Source organism: Salmo salar, chromosome 21, assembly GCF_965601325.2.
Source record: "Salmo salar chromosome 21, fSalSal1, whole genome shotgun sequence".
NCBI lineage: Eukaryota > Metazoa > Chordata > Actinopteri > Salmoniformes > Salmonidae > Salmo > Salmo salar.
Window position 1 is genome coordinate 33,277,991 of NC_138311.1, and position 26,107 is coordinate 33,304,097.

At 45.4% G+C, this 26,107-nt stretch overlaps 1 protein-coding gene across 1 annotated transcript; it reads left to right on the forward strand.

Moving 5' to 3' along the window:
* Positions 1-465: 465 nt before the first annotated feature.
* LOC106582185 (GRIP and coiled-coil domain-containing protein 2) lies at positions 466-24,333 on the forward strand. The gene is made up of 23 exons (XM_014165010.3): positions 466-661; positions 1,103-1,159; positions 1,484-1,568; positions 2,120-2,187; positions 2,313-2,417; positions 2,552-2,905; positions 3,033-3,190; positions 3,333-5,094; positions 5,274-5,331; positions 5,577-5,776; positions 6,527-6,646; positions 7,093-7,257; positions 7,394-7,498; positions 9,423-9,585; positions 10,126-10,226; positions 10,404-10,619; positions 16,263-16,384; positions 16,515-16,691; positions 16,800-17,008; positions 20,151-20,363; positions 20,506-20,645; positions 20,740-20,941; positions 23,030-24,333. Exons 1-23 carry the CDS (start codon positions 653-655, stop codon positions 23,101-23,103), a joined length of 4,863 nt encoding a protein of 1,620 aa, XP_014020485.3. The 5' UTR covers positions 466-652; the 3' UTR covers positions 23,104-24,333.
* The last annotated feature ends 1,774 nt before the right edge of the window (positions 24,334-26,107 follow it).

The window sequence follows — 26,107 nt, forward strand, 5'->3', positions numbered from 1 at the left end:
TCTACTGATGTCTTGCCACAGTTTTCTTACATGAATACAATGCCATAAAAAGATGCAACACTGTTTCTGGGTGGTCATTACAAAAGGAGCAATTTGAGTTGATGTTTTCATTAAACTTCTTCATATAGTGTGGTTGGCACCTTATTTTGGTTTCAATGAGTCCAGTTGATGGTGGCAATACACCTTTCTGGGTTATTGTCCGCCAGAAAGCCCACAGAAGAAGAAAAAAAACAGCTAGACGTTTTCTCTGCGTCTGTGTTGGAGGTTGCCTCTTGTAATGAACCCCATTGAGTTATAATTGACTATCTGCGACTGCTCTTCTCTTTTGTTCACCTGGAAATTCCTAGTGCAGTGTATAAATAATTAATGTTACTTTGAAACAACAACAAAAATCTGCCGTTTTTACTGTTAGACGATCTGAAGTCTGACGATCTGAAGTCTGACAGGCACTATCGATGACGTTCGCTGTGACGTACGTACGTACGGACGTTGTTTGACGAAGTCGGAAATGAATTGAAGCTTAGCGTTGGAGATCATCAAAATAGTGAAATGCTTTAGTTTTCAAATCGTACAATTCAGTAACATATAGCAGATATTCAGCTACACAGACTACCGATTCCGTTAACGATTGGTTAGTTACATTGCTTCGATCATGATGGAGGTAAGTTTGGTCGACATGTAACGTTAAGTGATTGTTGTTAGCACGTCTGGCTGGCTAGTAGCAGGTTTAGCTAACGTTAGTGTAGCTAGCTAGCTAACATAATATTAATGACAACTAAATCGCCATTTAAAATAATATGCGATACTACACAACTGCTAACATGACATGATAGTTAAGTCATAGACCTTGGCCACGTTACTGGTCTAACTAGCTATAAGGGCAATGTTAGCCATGGACAGCTAGCCAACTGTTTCCTTATCCAGAAGTATTCACATGCTTCGGTATCACCAAAGGCAAAGATGGCTATCTAGATGAGATTAGCTACGTGATACCTACTCATCGCTTTTGTAGTGTTTGCCTAGGCTGCAAATGTGAGATTGGTGTGTGTGCGCGTCATACCGGTATTTCCTGTTTTATGTAATTGTTTGTTTTCCACAACAGCAGGACACTGGCCCAGAGTCTGTGGCCTCACCACCTTCAGGTGCAGCAAAATCAAAGGTGCAGCACTACCGAGTTCTCAGAAATACTATCCTACCCACCACCACCCCATTCTTCCTTTATCAGTCTTACAGTATTTTGAAATGTCATGTACACATGAATTGATTGGGCTTTGTGCTCATACTTTTGACAACTTTATAATATCGAAAGACTAGTACTGAGACCCTAAAATAATGCATTCTATGTCTCACTGTTTGCTACATCTATGTCTCACTGTTTGCTACATCTATGTCTCACTGTTTGCTACATCTATGTCTCACTGTTTGCCACATCTATGTCTCACTGTTTGGTACCTCTGTCTCACTGTTTGGTACCTCTATGAAGTTGGACACATTGTCCAAGGATGACCTCATCAAGTTTGCCAAGAAGCAGATGGCTGCCATCCAGAAGATGAAGTCCAAATGTGCAGGTACATGATGCACCTGTCATACACTGTTTAGATTCAAGGTGTAATTTGATGTGCACAAGTACAGTGAAATGCCTTTCTTACCAGCTCTAAACCCAACAATTTCATAATCAATATCAATGTAGCACTAACAATAACATAAGGTAGAACAAAAACACACAAGAAAGATAAATAAAAAGAACACAAGAAAGTAAGAAGCTATATACAGGGTCAGTTCCAGTACCATATTTACAAGGTGCAGGGATACTGGAGTGATAGAGGTAGATATGTATAGGGGTAAGGTGACTAGGCATCAGGATATATAATAAACACTAGCAGCAGTGTAAATTATGATTGTATATGTGTGTATAGAGTCAGTATAAATGTGTGTGCATGTTATTTGTGAGTTGGGAGTGTCAGTGTGTGTAGAGTCCTGTGGAGTGTGCATGGAGACCATGATAAGGGTCAACCATTGGTTTACTATTCAATGTTGTGATTGTTTATAATATCAATAAAGTAGTAGGATTTCTTTTTTAATATTTTTTGTCCTTTCTACTTCCCAACATTTCTTTCAGATTTGGAGAAGGAAGTTGACACCCTCAAGTCTCAACCAACAGGCAATTCAGACGACTCCGTCATACAGGTTTGTGGTCTTAAATTGTTACATGAGAAAATGAATAAGCTGCTGCTGAAGTGCTTTGGGAGTGTTTGTATGTAATGTGTTTTCCATTCTATTCTGTTGAATTCTGTCGTATTCTGTTCTCCCAGGAGCTGACTGAGAGGATGAGTGCCTTGCTGCTGGAGAAGGCTGAGACCCAGCAGAGTGCAGTGTTACTGCGGAAGGAGAATGAGAAGGTCACGCAGCGGGAACAGGTGAACTGTAGTAGACCATGTTATCTGTCTGTGTAGGCCAGACCAGTGGTCACCTACCCTAGTCCTGGATAGCTGCATGGTGTTCAGTCTTTTGTTCCAGTTCTAACTTTATGTTTTCTGTTGAATATGACCAGGATGCAGTAAGAAAACTGGCCACCCTGCAGGGAGAGTTGAACCAGGCCAAGGAAGACCACCAGAAAAAGATGGCCACTTTTGAGAAGACCATGCACGTATCCCAGGCCAAACATAAAGAAGAAGTCGAATTCTTTCAGAGGCTTCTGAGAGAGAAAGACGAGAAGGAGAGTGAAAGAGAGAAAGAAAAGCATAGGGAAAGAGAAAAGGAAGATACAAATGACAATGTAGAAGCTGTTAGTCACAGCCTGGAGTCGCAGATCCTGAGTCTGCAGACGGAGCTAGCTGCAGTGGTGGAGCGAAGCGCCCTGGAGGCTGCAGCACTGCAGGAGGACCACCAGAGGGCGCAGACAGAGGTTAGTTGAAAAGCAGTGTCCGAAACATTTCACAAAAGAAATACCTTCACAGGGTTATAAGCCGACAGCTGACAAAGACCTTCTGGTCTAAGTGTTGCAATACACTGTGTGTTTCTTTTTCTTTTAGGCTCAGCAGGAAGTAGAGAACCTACGAGAAGAGTTGGCCCAGCATAGCATGCAACATGAAGAGGAGCTGAGATCTCTGGAGGAAGACTTTGAGATGGAGAGAGAGAGACTGCTACTCCTCCAAGAGGAGCTCAGTGAGCAGCTCGCTCTCAAAGACAGGTGGGTCCTACTGCTATACATTGGTGTTGGACAAGGTATTGGTGTTGGATGAGATGAGTCACATACTGTACAGTAAAACGCTTTGAGCTACTTTAAAAAGTGCTTAATTAATCTAATTTTCTTCCTCTTCTTGTTATAACAGCTTCCTGCAGGATGTGCAGGAGGAAGAGGAGGAGCCTAGCGGCCGCAGCTCAGGAATAGCCAGGATGTTGGAGCTGTCTGGTTTAAGTCAGATTGATGCCAGTGATGGAGAGACAGAGACTGGACAACTCCGATCCGCCTTGGAGGACCTGCAATCCCAGAATACAATGCTGCAAGACGAACTGACCTTCTTGGGCAATGTGAAGACTCAACTGGAGGTGGAGCTTGAGAGGATGAGGGAGGAGTTTCAGACAGAGAAGGAGGAGCTAGAGTTTAAGATCGATGAGTTGCTGATGACCCGGGAGGGTGTGACCCCTGACCTGAATATGACCCCTTACCGAGACCCTCTGATCCCGGCAACCCCCAAGTGTGATCTTCAGGAGGTTCCAGCCCTCACTCAGCTCCAGCAGAGTGGGCCACAGAGAGAACCAGAGTACAGCATGCCTGCCCGCTCTGCTAGCCCCTCCAGTCCCAGACAGAGCTTGTCCAGCCCTTTCCCTGACACAGACCACCAAAGTTTTACCCTGGAAGAACAGCAGAGATTGATCCTAGAGGTCCAGACGCTGAGGACCCAGTGTGAGACCTTAGCTAGAGAGAATACCCAGGCGGTGGGTGAATTTGAGTCTCTAGCCAAAGAGAGGCGCCAGGCAGTGGATGAATGTGAGTACCTAGCCAGGGAGAGGGGTCAGGCGGTGGCTGAGTGTGAACACACCAGAGACATCCTGAGAGGCCTGGAGACTGAGCTAGGCCAGAGGACCGGGGACTTCGTCAGACAATATGAAGCTATGAAGGAACAGGGGGCGTCAGCGATCCAGGAGCTACAGGAGAGAGTCAGAGGGCTAACTGAGGAGAGAGAGAGTCTGGTGGAGAAGTTAAGAGTGCTGAATGAAGACAGAGACAGCCTGTTGGAGAAGGTCCAGGGCCTGGAGAAGAGACTGGAGAGCTTCCTGGAGCAGACACAGGCAGCCGAGGGGCTGAAGGAGCAGCTGCAGACATCTCTGCAGGAGAAGACAGAATTAGCTCTCGAGTTTAATACCTCTCTGGAGGAGAAGACTGTGTTAGCCTCTGAGCTAAAGGCCTCTCTTGAGGAGCAGACAGCGTTAGCCCTCGAGCTAAAGGCTTCAGTGGAGGATCTGAGCAAGCAGAACGGGGAGATCCTCTCTCAGCTACAGATGAAGGAGAGTGCTGTTCAGGAGTTGGAGGATTCACTCAATGTGGTGAGCACAGAGAGAGACCAAACACTGTCAGCACTGCAGGAGAGAGAGATGGAGGTGGTGAGGCTGAGGGAGGAGAGGGAGGTGGAGGGGAGGCAAGGCCAAAGAGAAAAGGTGGCTGAGCTACAGGCTCGTATAGTGGAGCTGGAGAAGGAGAGGAGCCTGCTGAAGAGCAGCCTAGGGGAGGTGCAGGGGAGCCCAGGGGAAGAGGTGAAGGAGCTGCAGGCTTGTGTAGAGGAGCTGGAGAAGGAGAGGAACCTCCTGAAGTTTAATCTGGGGGAGCTGGTGGGAGATACTGAAGCTCTACAGAGAGACCTGGGAGAGATGAAACTGGCCAATGAGAAGATGAGAACAGAGAACCAGGAATTATTGGCCCAGGTCAGCAACGCTACAGAGACACTGGCAGACAAAGAGAGGGAGCAGAAGGTGGGAGGAGAGACGGAGAGAGAGGAGGAGGAAAAACAAGAGGGGAGGAGAGCGCTACAACAGCAGCTAACAGAAAAGGACAAGGTCATATCCCAGCTGAAGAGTGAGATGGCTGTCCTACAGGTGAGTGCTTCTTCTGTCGGTGTCTTCAACTTTAATGGATAAAAAAATATATATATTTTTTTGCCTCGAGCTATAGTTTGTTACAGTGAGTGCTGAGGTATTTTTCATTAGTTCTACAGACTGACTTTTCCTCTCCCTCCACCTCCCTGTCTCTCCCTCCCTCTCTCTCCCCCCACCAGTCTACAGCCTCCGCTGTCTCAGAGGAGAACACAGCCAGTGAGTTCACTGAGAAAATCGGTACGTTCCTAATTACTACTGTAATGGAGAGGTCCAGAACAGGGAACTAGGATACTATGACCAGTAAACACAGATCAGCAGTACTAACAGTGACATGCTTGTTTTTTGTTTTTTTCTAGATGATTTATTAAGCTCATATAAGAATGACAGATACAAAGTGCCAATCCTTAAGGGATTCTGATACTGCCAATGATCTGTGTGTGATGAAGTCTCTGTGTCCTCTTGATTCCATCCCTTCATCGCAGCCCTGCTGGAGAAGGAAAGCAAAGAGAAGGATGAGAGGATGAATAAGATCAAGGCTGTGGCTGTGAAAGCCAGGAAGGAGCTGGACACCAGCAGGAAAGAGGCTGTGTCTCTGAAGGAGGAAGTGGAGGTGTTGAAGGCTGAGAGAGAGAGAGTGACCAGCTCAATGAAAGACATCATCCATGGAGCAGAGGGATACAAGGTACTACTCCCCCTGACCCCTATGTATTGGTAGGGAAACACCGCCCCTGATACCTAGCCCTGACCCCTATGTATTGGTAGGGAAACACCGCCCCTGATACCTAGCCCTGACCCCTATGTATTGGTAGGGAAACACCGCCCCTGATACCTAGCCCTGACCCCTATGTATTGGTAGGGAAACATCGCCCCTGATACCTAGCCCTGACCCCTATGTATTGGTAGGGAAACATCGCCCCTGATACCTAGCCCTGACCCCTATGTATTGGTAGGGAAACATCGCCCCTGATACCTAGCCTTGACCCCTCACTGCGTCTCTACCTCATACGGAATGAATAACACAGAAATCAATAGTGAATTGCTTATTAATAAGCTGTTGGTACAAATCTGAAGAGATTGTTTATGCAAATAATGAAGTGGCATTTTCCCTAGATTGTTGGCCAGTGCTGTTGTTGCTAAGTGTGTGTGCTCAATAAGGAGCTTTCTGTTTGTTTCAGTTAGTAATGCACAACAGCCACATTAAATGGGCTCAGACGGTTGTCTTTATGAATTGGCTTTGTAAGCCATTAGAGATCAAATCACTCTGCCCAGTTTAATGAGAGTTTTGTTCCAGACCTGAATGGATGGATACCCTGTCACTGTGTAGAACAGGAAGCTTGATGTAGTAGGTGTTATTCTGCATTAAACCCGAATGCCTCGATGCCTACTCAATAATGAATGTGTTTAATATTACATTTGTGTGTGTGTGTTACAGAACTTACAGCTGGACTACGACAGGCAGACAGAGCAGCTGGATAAGGAGAGAGAGAAGGTGGAGGGAGCTGAGAAACAGATCTCAGAGCTGACCAAACAACTCAACACCGCTGTACAACAGGTAACACACACAGTCCCACACCATGCTCAGTCTTCCAGCATGCTCAACCAGACCGACAATTTCCCCCTCAGTACAAATATAAACTGTCCATTTGTGAATTATTTCCATTCCACTTGTAATGATTATCATCTCCTAATAGTTTTTCTAGTGGAGTAATGGAGTGTGTGTAAATAAACCAGCGTCTGGTTCCATCTGCTGTTGTGTCTACTGAGGAAGATGCTGGTCATGGCTCTATGAGCTGACAGCTCCCCTGGGACAATGCAGACTGGAAGTACAGACAGAGAAACTCGCGTGTCTGAACAGTGTCTGAGACTTGCCTGGATGTCTTTGTTAGATATGTTGAAGAGTATTCTATGTCCCTTGCTGGCTGATTATATGGCCAAAGGGACTGGTGATTGTCAAGAACAGTGAAGTTTTCTTAAATGTGTGTTTTTCTGTGTGTTCAGCATGAGCGGCTGTGGTCGGAGAGAGAGGACCTGATGACTGGGATGGAGACTCTGAGGAGCACGGTGAGACAGATGGAAGGACAGACAGCAGAGCTACACAGGCAGACAGACGCCCTGAACAGAGACCATCAGGCTGAGAGACTACTGAAGGAACAAAAGACAAAGGTAGGTGTGTGTGTGTGTGTGTGTGTGTGTGTGTGTGTGTGTGTGTGTGTGTGTGTGTGTGTGTGTGTGTGTGTGTGTGTGTGTGTGTGTGTGTGTGTGCGCGCGCGCGCTATGTTAACTGTGTTTGTCTCTCCAGGAGCTGTGGTCGTTGCAGAAGGAGGTAGAGGAGTTGAACGTGCAGCTCCGCAGACAGAAGCAGCAGTCTCAGCAGACTGCACAGGAGCTGGAGCAGCTACGCAAGGTACACACACACACACACACACACACACATATATATATATATATATACATATACATACTGCTCAAAAAATAAAGGGAACACTTAAACAACACAATGTAACTCCAAGTCAATCACACTTCTGTGAAATCAAACTGTCCACTTAGGAAGCAACACTGATTGACAATAAATTTCACATGCTGTTGTGCTAATGGAATAGACAACAGGTGGAAATTATAGGCAATTAGCAAGACACCCCCAATAAAGGAGTGGTTCTGCAGGTGGTAACCACAGACCACTTCTCAGTTCCTATGCTTCCTGGCTGATGTTGTGGTCACTTTTGAATGCTGGCGGTGCTTTCACTCTAGTGGTAGCATGAGACGGAGTCTACAACCCACACAAGTGGCTCAGGTAGTGCAGCTCATCCAGGATGGCACATCAATGCGAGCTGTGGCAAGAAGGTTTGCTGTGTCTGTCAGCGTAGTGTCCAGAGCATGGAGGCGCTACCAGGAGACAGGCCAGTACATCAGGAGACGTGGAGGAGGCCGTAGGAGGGCAACAACCCAGCAGCAGGACCGCTACCTCTGCCTTTGTGCAAGGAGGAGCAGGAGAAGCACTGCCAGAGCCCTGCAAGATGACCTCCAGCAGGCCACAAATGTGCATGTGTCTGCTCAAACGGTCAGAAACAGACTCCATGAGGGTGGTATGAGGGCCCGACGTCCACAGGTGGGGGTTGTGCTTACAGCCCAACACCGTGCAGGACGTTTGGCATTTGCCAGAGAGCACCAAGATTGGCAAATTCGCCACTGGCGCCCTGTGCTCTTCACAGTTGAAAGCAGGTTCACACTGAGCACATGTGACAGACGTGACAGAGTCTGGAGATGCCGTGGAGAACGTTCTTCTGCCCGCAACATCCTCCAGCATGACCGGTTTGGCGGTGGTTCAGTCATGGTGTGGGGTGGCATTTCTTTGGGGGGCCGCACACCTCCATGTGCTCGCCAGAGGTAGCCTGACTGCCATTAGGTACCGAGATGAGATCCTCAGACCCCTTGTGAGACCATATGCTGGTGCGGTTGGCCCTGGGTTCCTCCTAATGCAAGACAATGCTAGACTTCATGTGGCTGGAGTGTGTCAGCAGTTCCTGCAAGAGGAAGGCATTGATGCTATGGACTGGCCGCCCGTTCCCCAGACCTGAATCCAATTGAGCACATCTGGGACATCATGTCTCGCTCCATCCACCAACGCCACGTTGCACCACAGACTGTCCAGGAGTTGGCGGATGCTTTAGTCCAGGTCTGGGAGGAGATCCCTCAGGAGACCATCCGCCACCTCATCAGGAGCATGCCCAGGCGTTGTAGGGAGGTCATACAGGCACGTGGAGGCCACACACACTACTGAGCCTCATTTTGACTTGTTTTAAGGACATTACATCAAAGTTGGATCAGCCTGTAGTGTGGTTTTCCACTTTAATTTTGAGTGTGACTCCAAATCCAGACCTCCATGGGTTGATAAATTGGATATCCATTGATTATTTTTGTGTGATTTTGTTGTCAGCACATTCAACTATGTAAAGAAAAAAGTATTTAATCAGATTATTTCTTTCATTCAGATCTAGGATGTGTTATTTTAGTGTTCCCTTTATTTTTTTGAGCTATATATATATATAATATATATATATATATATATATATATACACACACACACACAGACAGCATGGCCACTCAAATAAAGAGCTGGTGAAGCCCTTCCTTCTAACCCTCACTGAGAGTTGTGTTGCCTCTAGTCCTACAAAACAACGCTGACTCTAGAACGATGTCAAAATAACATTGTCCCCTCAAGCACTGGAAGCTGCTTTTCCATTACTCATACTAAGATGTGTGTAGAAACATGATTCAGTGTGTGTGTGGTGCGGTGTGTATCTGTTGTGAATGGGTGTGTTTTTGTCCAGGAGGCCCAGCAGAGCACGTTGTTGGACATGGAGATGGCAGACTATGAACGCCTGGTCAAAGAACTCAACACCAAACTGTCAGAGAAAGATGTGTGTGTGGAGGAGCTGAAAACACAGATACACACACACACTCAGAAAGAAGAAACACTCAACCAGGAGATCGGTACGCAGACATGTCTACATTTTTACATTCGAGTCATTTAGCAGAAGCTCTTATCCAGAGCGACTTAGTGAGTGTGTGCATTTGAATACTTTTTTTTTCATACTGGTCCCCTGTGGGAATCGAACCCACAACCCCGGAGCTGCCATGCTCTACCAACTGAGCTACACAGGACACTTATCACACCAATCACTACCGTTGCATTCCGTGTAGCTCAGTTGGTAGAGCATGGTGTTTGCAGCGCCAGGGTTGTGGGTTCGATTCCCACGGGGGGCCTGCACAGAAATAAAATGTATGAAATGTATGCATTCACTACTGTAAGTCGCTCTGGATAAGAGCATCTGCTAAATGACTAAAAATGTTTTTTTTTTAAGTCAAATGTAACTGACATAGTTCTCTTACAACTAACCTACTAAAACGGAACTAAATCAGGTTACAGTAGATCAAAATCCTTTGTTTCTAGAATGGGTTTCATTCATTATAATGATGTCCTTCAATGCATTTCTGTATTATTTCATTCCTGAAACCTGTGTGATCCTCCAGAGGGTCTGAAGTCCCAGCTGGACCAGGGGCAGGACAAGAGCGCCAAGATGAAACAACTGCTGGTGAAAACCAAGAAAGACCTGGCAGATGCCAAGCGCCAGGTCAGACTCCAGGGATCACAGTGTTGTGTTCCCCTTACTGCTTTCCCCTGTGTGTGACCTCACTACTGTATTATTATTATGAGTGTTGACAGTGTTAGGTTACGTTAATACATTGTAGTAGTCTAGTTGGTGTTGCCTTAGAAACATTTACATTGTAGTGTGTGTGTGTTTGTGCAGGAAGCCTCTCAGATGATGACCCTGGCCTCTCTGAAGGGAGACCTGGAGACCCACCAACAGCAGCTAGAGAACAGTAAGATCCAGTGCTGTGACCTGTCTGGGGAGTGCCACCGGCTGCAGGAGCAGCTGAGGACTCTGACAGAACAACAGCAGAGAACAAGCAGCTCCCTGCAACACAGACTGACCTCACTGCAGCAGGAGGCCAACACTGCCAAGGTATATACACACACACACACACACACACACACACACACACACACACACACACACACACGAACATGCACACATTTGGTTTTTCTCTCTCTCATCTCATCCTCTCTCTCCATTCTACCTCTCTCTCCCCCCTCTCTACCCTCAACCCCATCTCTCTCTCTCCACCTCTGTCTGGACCTAGCTCAACCCATCTCCCTCTCTCCACCTCTGTCTGGACCTAGCTCAACCCATCTCCCTCTCTCCCTCTCTCCACCTCTGTCTGGACCTAGCTCAACCATTCCCCTCTCTCCCTCTCTCCACCTCTGTCTGGACCTAGCTCAACCATTCCCCTCTCTCCCTCTCTCCACCTCTGTCTGGACCTAGCTCAACCCATCTCCCTCTCTCCACCTCTGTCTGGACCTAGCTCAACCCATCTCCCTCTCTCCACCTCTGTCTGGACCTAGCTCAACCCATCTCCCTCTCTCCACCTCTGTCTGGACCTAGCTCAACCCCTCTCCCTCTCTCCACCTATGTCTGGACCTAGCTCAACCCCTCTCCCTCTCCACCTATGTCTGGACCTAGCTCAACCCCTCTCCCTCTCTCCCTCTCTCCACCTATGTCTGGACCTAGCTCAACCCCTCTCCCTCTCTCCCTCTCTCCACCTATGTCTGGACCTAGCTCAACCCATCTCCCTCTCTCCACCTCTGTCTGGACCTAGCTCAACCCATCTCCCTCTCTCCACCTCTGTCTGGACCTAGCTCAACCCATCTCCCTCTCTCCACCTCTGTCTGGACCTAGCTCAACCTCTCTCCCTCTCTCCACCTCTGTCTGGACCTAGCTCAACCCATCTCCCTCTCTCCACCTCTGTCTGGACCTAGCTCAACCTCTCTCCCTCTCTCCACCTCTGTCTGGACCTAGCTCAACCCCTCTCCCACTCTCCCTCTCTCCACCTCTGTCTGGACCTAGCTCAACCCCTCTCCCACTCTCCCTCTCTCCACCTCTGTCTGGACCTAGCTCAACCTCTCTCCCTCTCTCCACCTCTCTCCCTCTCTCCACCTCTGTCTGGACCTAGCTCAACCTCTCTCCCTCTCTCCACCTCTGTCTGGACCTAGCTCAACCCATCTCCCTCTCTCCACCTCTGTCTGGACCTAGCTCAACCCCTCTCCCTCTCTCCACCTATGTCTGGACCTAGCTCAACCCATCTCCCTCTCTCCACCTCTGTCTGGACCTAGCTCAACCCATCTCCCTCTCTCCACCTCTGTCTGGACCTAGCTCAACCCCTCTCCCTCTCCATACCCTCTTTTAGCCCAGCTCAGTCAGTAGAAATAACTTCATGGATTTCCCATCAGTAGAGTTTGAGTGTGCAGCTTTTCTAAATGGTTGAAACCAAATGTTATTATTTCCCTGGGGTCTAGTGGGTGATAATGAACGGTACGGTCTGGCTTCACGGTAGAGGAAATGCTGCTGGGTTGTCTACCTCTGGGACCTACACACTAACACTGTATTATTCATTACAGTATATAATCATTCACTCACACACACACATACAGTATACAGCAGGGGTTGGCAATAGGCAGGCCCAAAATGTTTTGGGGGGGTTTTGTTTGCGGGAGGGAAAAAAAGACTGTAAAATCACCAGGAATTCAGCAAAAAAATAACAAAAATCTATTGACGTGATCTCAATGCAATCAAGATATGAAATTATTTTATCTATTTTTTTTATTTTTATACAATCTCTTTTTGGACTTAGTTGCGGTCAATTTGCAGTGTACACATTATTTTTTAAATCTTATTTCACCTTTATTTAACCAGGTAGGCTAGTTGAGAACAAGTTCTCATTTACAACTGCGACCTGGCCAAGATAAAGCAAAGCAGTGCGACACATACAACAACACAGAGTTACACATGGAATAAACAAAACATACAGTCAATAATACAATAGAAAAGTCTATATACAGTGTGTGCAAATGAGGTAAGATTAGGGAGGTAAGGCAATAAATAGGACATAGTGGCGAAATAATTACAATTTAGCAATTAAACACTGGAGTGATAGATGTGCAGAAGATGAATGTGCAAGTAGAGCTACTGGGGTGCAAAGGAGCAAAAAAATAAATAACAATATGGGGATGAGGTAGTTGGATGGGCTATTTACAGAGGGGCTATGTACAGGTACAATGATCTATCTGTAAGCTGCTCTGACAGCTGGTGCTTAAAGCTAGTGAGGGAGATATGAGTCTCCAGCTTCAGAGATTTTTGTAGTTCATTCCAGTCATTGGCAGCAGAGAACTGGAAGAAAAGGCGGCCGAAAAAGGAATTGGCTTTGGGGGTGACCAGTGAAATATACCTGCTGGAGTGCGTGCTACGAGTGTGCTGCTATGGTGACCAGTGAGCTGAGTTAAGGCGGGGCTTTACCTAGCAGAGACTTATGAATGACCTGGAGCCAGTGGGTTTGGCGACGAATATGAAGCGAGGGCCAGCCAACGAGAGCATACAGGTCACAGTGGTGGGTACTATATGGGGCTTTGGACTGCATCCACTTTGCTGAGTAGAGTGTTGGAGGCTATTTTGTAAATGACATTGCCGAAGTCAAGGATCGGTAGGATAGTCAGTTTTACGAGGGTAAGTTTGGCAGCATGAGTGAAGGATGCTTTGTTGCGAAATAGGAAGTTGATTCTAGATATAACTTTGGATTGGAGATGCTTAATGTGAGTCTGGAAGGAGAGTTTACAGTCTAACCAGACACCTAGGTATTTGTAGTTGTCTACATATTCTAAGTCAGAAGCATCCAGAGTAGTGATGCTAGACAGGCGGGCAGGTGCGGGCAGCAATCGGTTGAAGAGCATGCATTTGGTTTTACTTGCATTTAAGAGCATTTGGAGGCCACGGAAGGAGAGTTGTATGGCATTGAAGCCAAAGAAGGGCCAGAAGTATACAAAATGGTGTCGTCTGAGAATCACCAGCAGCTAGAGCGACATCATTGATGTGTACAGAGTAAAGAGTCAGCCCGAGAATTGAACCCTGTGGCACCCCCATAGAGGTTATGATGTCGTTTAGGACCTTGATCATGGCTGAGGTGCACCCATGACCAGCTCAGAAACCAGATTGCATAGCGGAGAAGGTACGGTGGGATTCGAAATGGTCGGTGATCTGTTTAACTTGGTTTTCGAAGACCTTAGAAAGGTAGGGTGGGATAGATACAGGTCTGTAGCAGTTTGGGTCTAGAGTGTCTCCCCCTTTGAAGAGGGTGATGACCGCGGCAGCTTTCCAATCTTTAGGGATCTCAGACGATGCGAAAGAGAGGTTGAACAGACTAGTAATAGGGGTTGCAACAATTGCGGCGGATAATTTTAGCGAGGGTCCAGATTGTCTAACCCGGCTGATTTGTAGGGGTCCAGATTTTGCAGCTCTTTCAGAACATCAGCTGTCTGGATTTGGGTGAAGGAGAAATGGGGAGGCTTGGGTGAGTAGCTGTGGGGGGTGCAGTGCTGTTGAACGGGGTAGGGGTAGCCAGGTGGAAAGCATGGTCAGCCGTAGAAAAATGCGTATTGAAATTCTCAATTATAGTGGATTTTTCGGTAGTGACAGTGTTTCCTAGCCTCAGTGCAGTGGGCAGCTGGGAGGAGGTGCTCTAATTCTCCATGGACTTTAGTGTCCCAGAACTTTTTGGAGTTTGTGCTACAGGATGCAAATTTCTGTTTGAAAAAGCTAGCCTTTGCTTTCCTAACTGCCTGTGTATATTGGTTCCTAACTTCCCTGAAAAGTTGCATATCGCGGGGGCTATTCGATGCTAATGCAGAACGCCACAGGATGTTTTTGTGCTGATCAAGGGCAGTCAGGTCTGGAGTGAAGTAAGGGCTATTTCTGTTCCTGGTTCTACATTTTTTGAATGGGGCATGCTTATTTAAGATGGTGAGGAGAGCACTTTTAAAGAACAACCAGGCATCCTCTACTGACGGAATGAGATCAATATCCTTCCAGGATATAATTACAGTGCCTGCAGAAAGTATTTATACTCCTTGACTTATTCCACATTTTGTTGCCTGAATTCAAAATGACTTAAATATGTTTTTTTCTCTCATCTATCTACAGACAAAACCCAATAATGTTAAAGTGAAAACATGTTTTTAGACATTTTTGTTAATTTTTTGAAAATTAAATACAGAAATATCTAATTTACATAAGTATTCACACCCCTGAGTCAATACTTTGTAGATGCACCTTTGGCAGCGATTACAGCTGTGAGTCTTTCTGGGTAAGTCTCTAAGAGTTTTCCACACCTGGATTATGCAACATTTGCCCATTTTTATTATTTTCTAAATAATTCAAGCTCTGTCAAATTGGTTGTTGATCACGTCTTGCCATAGATTTTCAAGTAGATTTAAGTCACACCTGTAACTCGGCCACTGAGGAGTATTCACTGTCTTCTTGGTAAGCAACTCCAGTGTAGATTTAGGTTTTAGGTTATTGTCCTGCTGAAAGTTGAATTCATCTCCCAGGATTTCCTGCTGAAAGGTGAATTCATCTCCCATTTTTCCTCTCTGATTTTGCCTCCATTCTGTTTCTTTTTATCCTGAAAAATTACCCTGTCCTTAACTATTACAAGCATACCCATAACATTATGCAGCCACCACTTTGCTTGAAAATATGGAGAGTGATACTCTGTAATGTGTTTGTATTGGATTTGCCCCAAATATAACACTTTGTATTCAGGACAAAAAGTGAATTGCTTTGCCACATTTTTTGCAGTATTACTTTAGTGCCATGTTGCAAACAGGATGTATGTTTTAGAATATTTTTTTATTCTGTTGAGGCTTCCTTTTCACTCTGTCATTTAGGTTAGTATTGTGGAGTAACTACAATATTGTTGAGCCATCTTCAGTTTTCTCCTATTACAGCCATTAAACTCTGTAACTGTTTTAAAGTCACCATTGGCCTCATGGTGAAATCCTTCAGTGGTTTCCTTCCTCCAACAACTGAGTTAGGAAGGACGCCTGTATCTTTCTAGTGATTGGGTGTGTTGATAAGCCATCCAAAGTGTCATTAATAACTTCACCATGCTCAAAGAGATATATTTGATGCCTGCTTTTTAAATGTTTGCTTATCTACCAATAGGTGCCCTTTGTGAGACGTTGGAAAACCTCCCTGGTCTTTATGGTTGAATCTGTGTTTGAAATTCACTACTCAGCTCAGGGTCCTTACAGATAATTGTATATGTGGGGTACAGAGATGAGGTAGTCATTCAAAAATCATGTTAAACATTATTGCACACAGAGTGAGTCCATGCAACTTATTGTGAGTTGTTAAGCACATTTTTACTCCTGAACTTATTTAGGCTTGCCATAACAAAGGGTTTGAATACTTATTGACTCAAGACATTTCAGCTTTTCATTTGTTATTAATTTGTAAACATAATTCCACTTTGGCACTGTATGTTCCAGCCCCGCGACCATTTGCTCTGACATAAATTGTCTCGCTGCTGAATGTAGTTGCCTACCCCTGCTATACACCGTCATATTTATAGCTGCTGATCTGCAGAAACACACCTAATTACACTTCAGGGTGAAAATAGAGAGACCGGTACCACGTAATATGTGTGCTTACAAACAGTTTAAGGATTTTAATTAATTACAACTTACAATCAATGTGTGGTGTGTATTCTGTTTCCAGGCTGAGCTGTCATTTGTCACTACTGAGTTTGACAGCTATAAGGTCAGAGTTCACAATGTCCTCAAACAGCAGAAGAACAAGAGTTCGGCCCAGAGTGACGGACACACCACCAAACAGGAGAGGTATAGCTACAGATACTGTGTGTGTGTGTGTGTGTGTGTGTGTGTGTGTGTGTGTGTGTGTGTGTGTGTGTGTGTGTGTTATATGGTGACACATTTGATGTGTGTTATATGATGATAATGTGTGTGACAGAGAGCAGATGGAGTCCATGGTGGACCAGTATAAAGCCAAACTGCAGGACAGTCAGCAGAGTCTGGCGGTGAGCACTGCAGAGTTCCAACAGCTCCAGATGGAACACGACACGCTGCTGGAACGACACAACAAGATACTGCAGGAGACCATCGCTAAAGAGGCTGAACTCAGAGAGCGGTGTGTGGAGGAGGAGTAGCCTTGCCTGAAGACTAGTATTAGCTCCCAGAGCTCATGTCTTTAGCTCAGCGGGCTAACGTTTCCCATCTCTCCTTTATCTTCCTCCAGACTCCTGTCTCTCCAGGCAGAGAGTATGTCGCTGCGGACAGAGCTGGCCCAGACGGTGGGTCAACTTACCTCCCAGGCCGACGCCCAACGCTCAGGGTTCCGGGAGCAGATCCGCCACCTTCAGGACGAACACAGAACTACAGTAGAGACCCTGCAGAACCAGATGACCAGGCTGGAGAACCAACTGTTCACATTGCAGAGCCAGACCGGTAAGACCAGAGAGGCTGAGGATTGGGTTGAGAGTGGGAAAGAATGGAGTGCGGTTCTGGAGAGGAAAAGAGAGGAGGGGGGTGAGTGTTGGGTTAGAGAGCCAGCGGAGAGTGAGAAGGGGATGGAGACCAGGGGAAGAGTAGAGAGAGGGGTTGTGAGTTGAGCATGAGAGAGCAGAGCTTATAGACCTTATACAGTGAGCACCATAATTCATTGGACAGTGACCATTTTTTGGTTATTCTGGTTCTGCACTCTAGCACTTTTTGAGTTTGAAAGAATACAATGACAATGAGGGTGAAGTGCAGACTGTCAGCTTTAATTTGAGGGTATTTTCATACATATCGGATGAACCGTTTAGAAATGACAGCACCTTTTGTACATGGTCCCCCCATTTTTAAGGTACTACAAGTATTTGTTGAATTGTCTTCACAGATGTGTGTCATTAGGCAGGTGTATTCATTTGTGTCGTTAGTGAATGCAGGAGAGTTGTTGATGAATAGTATTGATTCTAGACTTGTTGTTGGGGTGTGACAACATGAGGAAGACAGCAGTGTCGATGCAAATGAAGCTGGCCGTCATAAGGCTCAGAAATGAAAATCAATCAATCAGGAACATTGCAAAAACCCTGGGCACGCCAACAGTTTGGTTCATCATTAACAAGAACAAAACAACCGGTGAATTCAATTATGTCAAAAGACCTGGTAGACTGAGGAAGACCACTGTAGTGGATGACCGGAGAATACTCTCTATGGTGAAGAAAACCCCCTGACAACAGCCCATCAGATCAAAAACACTCTCCTGGATGCAGGTGGAGATGTGTCAAAGTCTACCATACGTAGAAGACTACACCAGCAGGACTACAGAGGGTACACTACAAGATACAAACCACTGATAAGCCTGAAGAACAGAAAGGCGAGATTATAGTTTTCTAAAAAGCACCTAAAAGAGCCCCAAGAGTTCTGGAAAAAAGTATTGTGGACAGATGAGACAAAGATTAACATGTACCAGAGTGATGGAAAGAGGAAAGTGTGGAGAAAAAAAAGACATGCCCATAATCCAAAGCATACCACCTCATCCGTGAAACATGGTGGAGGGGGTGTTATGGCTTGGGCCTGTATGGCTGCCAGTGGAACAGGCTCACTTGTCTTCATCGATGATGTGACTGCAGACAGAAGTAGAACAATGAATTCTGAAGTCTACAGAAATATTTTATCTGCTCAAATAAAACCAAATGCCTCCAAACTCATTGGATGGCATTTCATCATGCAACAAGACAATGACCCTAAACATTAGGGCAACGAAGGGGTTTTTGACGGCCAAAAAGTGGAAAATCCTTGACTGGCCGAGTCAATCACCGGATCTGAATCCAATTGAACATGCATTTTCCATGCTGAAGAGGAGACTGAAGGCAATAAGTCCCCGAAACAAGCAGGAACTGAAGATGGCTGCAGTACAAGCCTGGCAGAGCATCACCAGGGAAGATACCCAGCGTCTGGGGATGTCGATGCATCGCAGACTGAAGATGGCTGCAGTACAGGCCTGGCAGAGCATCACCAGGGAAGATACCCAGCGTCTGGTGATGTCGATGCATCGCAGACTGAAGATGGCTGCACTACAGGCCTGGCAGAGCATCACCAGGGAAGATACCCAGTGTCTGGTGATGTCGATGCATCGCAGACTGAAGATGGCTGCAGTACAGGCCTGGCAGAGCATCACCAGGGAAGATACCCAGCGTCTGGTGATGTCGATGCATCGCAGACTGAAGATGGCTGCAGTACAGGCCTGGCAGAGCATCACCAGGGAAGATACCCAGCGTCTGGTGATGTCGATGCATTGCAGACTGAAGATGGCTGCAGTACAGGCCTGGCAGAGCATCACCAGGGAAGATACCCAGCGTCTGGTGATGTCGATGCATTGCAGACTGAAGATGGCTGCAGTACAGGCCTGGCAGAGCATCACCAGGGAAGATACCCAGCGTCTTGTGATGTCGATGCATCGCAGACGTCAAGCAGTCATTGCATGCAAAGGATATGCGACCAAATATTAACAATGATTACTTTATTCTACATTATGTTAAACTGTCCAATGTTTTTTGATGCCTGAAAATGGGGGGGACTATGTACAACAGCTTCTATCATTTCTAAACGGTTCTTCCGATATGTATGAAAATACCCTCAAAGTAAAGCTGACAGTCTGCACTTCACCCTCATTGTCATTGTATCCTTTCAAACTCAAAGTGCTAGAGTGCAGAACCAAATTTACAAAGAAATGGTCACTGTCCAATGAATTATGGTGCTCACTGTATATCACCTCCCACACAGGTGTTTACGCCACTCGGCGTAAACACACACTCCATCTATCTCTCTATCTTTTCATCTTCCTCATCTAGTGTGGTAGTGCAGCTGTTTAAAGATGGGAGAGAGAGCTGAGTGAGAGGGGACTTCCTTCATCTCAGCCTGGCCAGGTGTTAGTTAGTGTGAAGGCTACAAAGAGCCCATCCAGCCTTAACCAGGCCTGGTCTGCCTGCCCCTCTGGGTAGCACCAGCACACTGACATCTGGAGAGCCTGGTCGTTAGTGCCACCCTAACACACAATTTGGGCGCAGTTGCACTTCTGGAGACAGCAAGGCTGGATCCCTTCTTATAATCAGAAATAACTTCTGCTTCTTGTCTCTCTTCCTTCATCTGCACTGAACCTTAAACGCTTTAAGACTTGATTGAATCTTAAAGTGAAAATGATGTTAACTTCAAGTGCAAGTTAGGGTCAAGAGGTTCCAGAGAGACTCCACCACTGTGGGTGTTCTCTAGGGTGTGAAGAGCAGGGCAGGCTGCAGGTGGTTCTACCCACACGTCTCTCACTCTCTCTGTCCATCAATCAGACACCCGCCCTATTTCTTTCTCTACCTCTGTCTCTCTCTCTCACACAGATACACACACACACACACACACACACCTACCAATATGAAGTCTGCTCTTTTTCAGCACAGTTATTTTTATCATCCTCTGTTCATGAACTTATCTCACATCAGCACCCTCTCATGGTGAAGTAGGGAATTACATTGTTGCACTCTGCCCGACGAGATATGTGTTGTCTTACTCTCTCTCCACTGTCCCCTCCCCCCGGTCTCTCTCCACCGTCCAGCTCCAGTCCAGACCAGTCGTAAGCCAGTGGTGGACCGCCGGACTGTAGACCAGGGGGCGATGGGGGGGCTGGGCCTGGGCCTCAGTGACCTCCAGTCCATGGCTAGAGAAGAGGGGGAGGGCATGGAGACCACTGAGACAGAATCCCTGTCCCCCCCACACACACCCCTACCCTCACTGGAGCATCTACTCACCTCCCCAGACCCCAAACAGGGTATGAGTTTGTGTCCATGCATGAGTTCAAAGGCTACATACTGTACTTGGTTTTATTCCGACAAGAGACATGTATTCGAGATGCTGTGTCTGTGAATACGCCTGTCTGCTAAAGGAGCATTTGTTTGTGTGATTGGTTTCAGAGCCGTTTGTGTGGCAGGTGGAGCCGACTAAAGTGGAGTTAAGTCAGAAGTTGACCACAGCTACACGCAGTATGGAACACATGAACAGGCTACTGCATGAGACGGAGGCTACCAACGCTGTTCTGATGGAACAGGTCAATGTATGTACCCTCTCTCTCTCCCCCCCCCCCCCACACACACACCACACACACACACACACACGTCATACTTGTGTCGGTATTCGTTCTTCTGTAGCTGTTGAAGTCTGAGGTGCGTCGTCTGGAACGAAACCATGAGAGAGAGAAGAGTGTAGCCAACCTGGAGTATCTGAAGAATGTCCTCCTGCAGTTTATCTTCCTGCGGTCAGGCAGCGAGAGACAGGCTCTGCTCCCCGTCATACACACCATGTTACAACTCAGCCCTGAGGAGAAGAATAAACTGGCTGCTATCGCAATGGGTAGGTACACACACACTGTATAAACAGACACACCCACACACACGCTGTACATACACACATACTCTCTCTCACACACACACCTATCAATCTCTTAGTGTGAGTAGTACGTTGAGTGAAGTTGCAGTTGCAATATTTCATGGAGGTTAACATTGGGATGTTTAGTGCTGGGCACCCCAACTGGTGGCCTGCGGACTGAATTTAGCCCACGGTTGATTTTATTTGCTGAGAAATGTTTGAATTGTTGGACATAAGACTGTAAAAACCCAGCAAATTAGCTCCAAGTGATTTGTTCCAAAGTGTACAAAACATTGATATAGACTGACCAGGTGAAAGCTATGACCTCTTATTGACTTCAATCAAATCAAAGTTTATTTGTCACATGCGCCGAATACAACAGGTGTAGTCCTTACAGTGAAATGCTTACTTACAGGTTCTAACGAACAGTGCAATTTTTAAGTAAAAAATAGGTATTAGGTGAACAATATATAAGTAAAGAAATAAAAACTGTGACAATAACAATAGCGAGGCTATATACAGGTGGTACCGGTACAGAGTCAATGTGCGGGGGCACCGGTTAGTCGGGCTAATTGAGTTAATATGTACATATAGGTATAGTTAAAGTGACTATGCATAGATGATAAACAGAGAGTAGAAGCAGCGTAAAAAAGGGGTTGGGGGGGCTGGGTGGGACGCAATGCAAATAGTCCGGGTAGCCATTTGATTACCTGTTATTGTGGCTTGGGGGTAAAAACTGTTGAGAAGCCTTTTGGTCCTAGACTTGGCGCTCCGGTACCGCTTGCCGTGTTGTAGCAGTGTAGATGAAGAGGAGACGGGTTAAATAATGATTTTTAAGCCTTGAGTGTCATTCAGGGGGTGAAAGGGAAAGACAAAAGATTTAAGTGCCTTTGAAACGGGGTATGATAGTATGTTCCATGCGCACCGGTTTGAGTGTGTCAAGAACTGCAACGCTGCTGGGTTTTCACGCTCATCAGTTTCCCATGTGTATCAAGAATGGTCCACCACCCAAGGACATCCAGCCAACTTGACGCAACTGTGGGAAGCATTGAAGTCAACATGTGCCAGCATCCTTGTGGAGTGCTTTCGAGACCTTGTAGTCCATGCCCCGATGAATTGAAGCTGTTCTGAGGACAAAAGCGGGTGCAAACTCAATATTAGGAAGGTATTCCTAATGTTTTGTGCACTCAGTGTATGTGATTGTATACCAATGTAAGCAAGGTTTGAAATTATTATGTTTTAGTCAAATATTATACGGAGTGGCTACAGATAAGGAGTTTATGTATCCTAATTTGCTCAGGCAAAAAATATGGATATTTCTGCACATTTTACATAGTTGAGTGCCCACTCCGCTGCCGCTCCCCCCTCTCCTCCTAGACTGCCTTTGTTTTTTCATCATCATTGAAACAGTTCCTAAGCTGTGCAAGAGGCAGACAGGCTGTCAAGTGGGCTTCTTTTTTTCAGGAACTACGATATGGCAGCCTCTATAAAGATTAGCCTACATCACACAAAATGCTAATAGTTTTTTATCCAAAGTGTAGGGACTGAGTCCTGCTTGTGCAATTGCAATATCCATTGCAACAGACAGACCGAGAAGGTTGTAGCCTTTATAATATGTTTTGGAAGGTACGTTCAAATGGCTGCAGGGTTTTTATTTAAACTGTTCAGAAATGAGACATGGGCTATATCATCATGGTTCAGAAGAGTGAAGAGTGAAACGTGAAGGGGGGGGCAGCAGCAACCTTAGAAAAATGTATGTGTGCAGAAAGTCACACATGTGCAGAATGTGATCTGGATCCTTAGCTTAAAGAAAGAGGTTTCCAGAAGGGGCAGGCAGGGGCGAAAACTCCTTATCCACGGCCAATATTATATCTGTCTGGGCATCTTGCAATCAATTTGCTTTCTACTAATTATTTGTAATTATGTTACGGCCCCCTGACCATCCGCTCAAGAAAACGTTGTCCCGTGGCTGGATCTAGTTGATGATCCCTGGTATAGTGTATAGTAAATACTGTGTGTGTTGGTACTGTAGTGTCCTACCTGTGTCTCTGAACCAGTCTCTTTCTGCTTCAGGTGAGGAGGAAGTGGGAGGAGCAAAAGGCTCAGGATGGACCTCCTACCTTCACAGCTGGTCTGGCATCAGATAAAGACACATCAGCTACTGCCATCTCTACCTGCCTTCACTTTCATCTGATCAATATGTCTGATCAACTGGAGTTATTGAAAAGTATTCAAATATAATTTATGATCATTAATCTACTTGAAATGAAGCAAGTGCTGACAGCAGCAAAACAAGCCAGTGCTCTTTCAACTGTTTAGTTACTGGACCGGTGATGGTGTGATGATTCCTCAATGCCTCACATTCAATACTTTGATTTGTTTTTTACGACTGAATTTGTAGCTTCGTAATAATCCGCTCCATGCGGATTAAATGGTTAAAATGATTAATGAAGTGAACTATGACTGTGATAACACATTTCACTTAAGATCTAATGTAGAGTTGTCAATCGACAATTATAACAATTCACACCTGTTTCGATGTATCAAGATTACATACCAAAGAATGCTCTGGTAATATCTAGGTATGTAGTCTGTAATTGGTCCGTGTGTGTGTGTGTGTGTATATAGTAATTATGTACTTGCTGTGAAATTACAATGTTATTGCAATGTGGGACTGCTTTTGTTCAAGTTAACCAAACATGCTGAAAGGGTACAGGATATCAATGACTGGGTCAAATTGAAGCCTCCTGCTCTGTAGTCCTATGGTTGTATTTCATATCACGTCATCATTTACAAACCGCTATCTTTGCACTTGAATTTACAAATTTAGTGGACTAGCACCAACTGTGACATGAGGTATAGGAGTCACATTAGGCTCTCATTTACTATGACCAAGGCTGTGCCTGAAATTGTACTCTTATTTCCCATATATTGCACTATATTGGGATAAAGTGCCGGTTCAGATTTGGCTCATCTCTTACCCAGGGTTATATGCTAATGTCATTGTTCTGTGTTATTCCTAAGGCATATTAATGAATGAGGCCAGATGGGGACAAGTAATACATGGGAATAACTGAATGTACTCTTAATGAATAATTGTATATTTAAACTGGGAAAGTATATTGTTAGGCTATAAAATATGAATGATTACTGATGTTGTAAACTGGTGAGGGTTTCCAGTCCTCACAGTTTGGTTGAAGTTGATATCCGCTCTGGGTTAAGACATGATTTAGAAAAGGACAAATAAATCAAAGTTAAGCATACATTTTAGGTCAACCATTTTATATAAAAAGGAGACCTGCAATCAGTAGCAAAACCACCATCCTTTTTCCTACGAGATTATTTAACTGTGAATAAACATGACAATATATATACTATTTATTTATTATAATTTTTTTACTTTCTTGGCCTGCCGCTACTCTTGTTCATCTAAAAATGTAATGTCTCATCTCAACTTTTTAAGTCACCCCAATGAAATGATTTTGAGGTAAATTGATGTAATATTTGGTCATTTAGAAAAAGTTCTATCATCTAAATAAGTTACAGTATATCTATAAAAGTTGTTATATTTACCAATAGGGAAGCCTAAAGAGCAATAATCCACACATTTAGAGAGAAAAAATGTAAAGGCATGCTCCAGTCTCCTTTTCACCTCATGTATCACCTGATTTACTTAATAAAGGTAAATCTCGATTGGTGATCCAGGTGTCCTCTGACATGGTGGGGGGTGGGCCTTTCCTTTTAGTTCTCTATTACTCCTCTATTGTTCCTCAAGCAAGGTGGGAGACCGATCGATCGGAGCGCACCATCCGGCCTACTCCACGAAGTTTGCACATCACTCTTAAAAAATAGCATTTTGCTACCCCTAAAAAAAATTGTACCTTTAAGTGTGTACATTACTATATTTATACGTGGGATATTGTTTTTCAACAGGAAAAGTAAAGAAATAGCTGACGTCACCAGTCTTTTCAAACAACTTTTACACTAAAGGGGCATCATTATTTTCACAATTGCACAGTATTGTTCCAATCTCAGTATTTTAGGTACACCCCCTTGTGCACGAAAATGGTTCGCTCTTACAGTGAGTCACGTGGCCGTGGATTGCTATATAAAGCAAGCAGACAGGCATTCAGTTACTGTTCGATTGAATGTTAGAATGGGCAAAACGAGTGACCTAAGCGACTGACTGTGGTATAATAGTCGGTGCCAGGCACACCGGTTCCAGTATCTCAGAAACAGCCGGCCTCCTTTGCTTTTCACACACAACAGTGTCTAGGGTTTACCTAGAATGGTGCGACAAACAAAAAACATCCAGTCAGCGGCAGTCCTGTGGGTGAAAACAGCACGTTAATCAAATGTTATTTGTCACATGCGCCGAATACAACAGTGAAATGCTTACGTACAAGCCCTTAACCAACAATGCTTTAAGAAGTACATTTTATTTTGAAAATATAAAATAAAAGTAACAAATAATTAAACAGCAGCAGTAAAATATCAAGCAGGACTATATACAGGGGTACCGGTATAGAGTCAATGTGTGGGGGCACCAGTTGAGGTAATTGAGGTAATATGTACATGTAGGTAGAGTTAAAGTGATTATGCGTAGATTATAAACAGAGCAGCAGCAGCGTAAAAGAGGGGTCTGGGTAGCCCTTTGATTAGCTGTTCAGGAGTCTTATGACTTAGGGGTAGAAGCTGTCTCGACTTGGCTCTCCAGTACCGCTTGCCATGCGGTAGCAGAGAGAACAGTCTATGACTAGGGTGGCTGGAGTCTGACAATGTTTAGGGCCTTCCTCTGACACCGCCTGATATAGAGGTTCTGAATGGCGGGAAGCTTGGCCCCAGTGATGTACTGGGCCGTATGCTGTACTGGCCTTCCCTGTAGCTCAGTTGGTAGAGCATGGTGTTTGCAACACCAGGGTTGTGGGTTCGATTCCCACGGGGGGCCAGCACAGGAAAAAAAATGTATGAAATTAAATGTATGCATTCACTACTGTAAGTCGCTCTGGATAAGAGCGTCTGCTAAATGACTAAAAATGTAAATGTAAAAATGTATGCACTACCCTCTGTAGTGCCTTGCGGTCAGAGGCCGAGCAGTTTCCATACCAGGCAGGGATGCAGCTGTAGAACCTTTTGAGGATCTGAGGACCC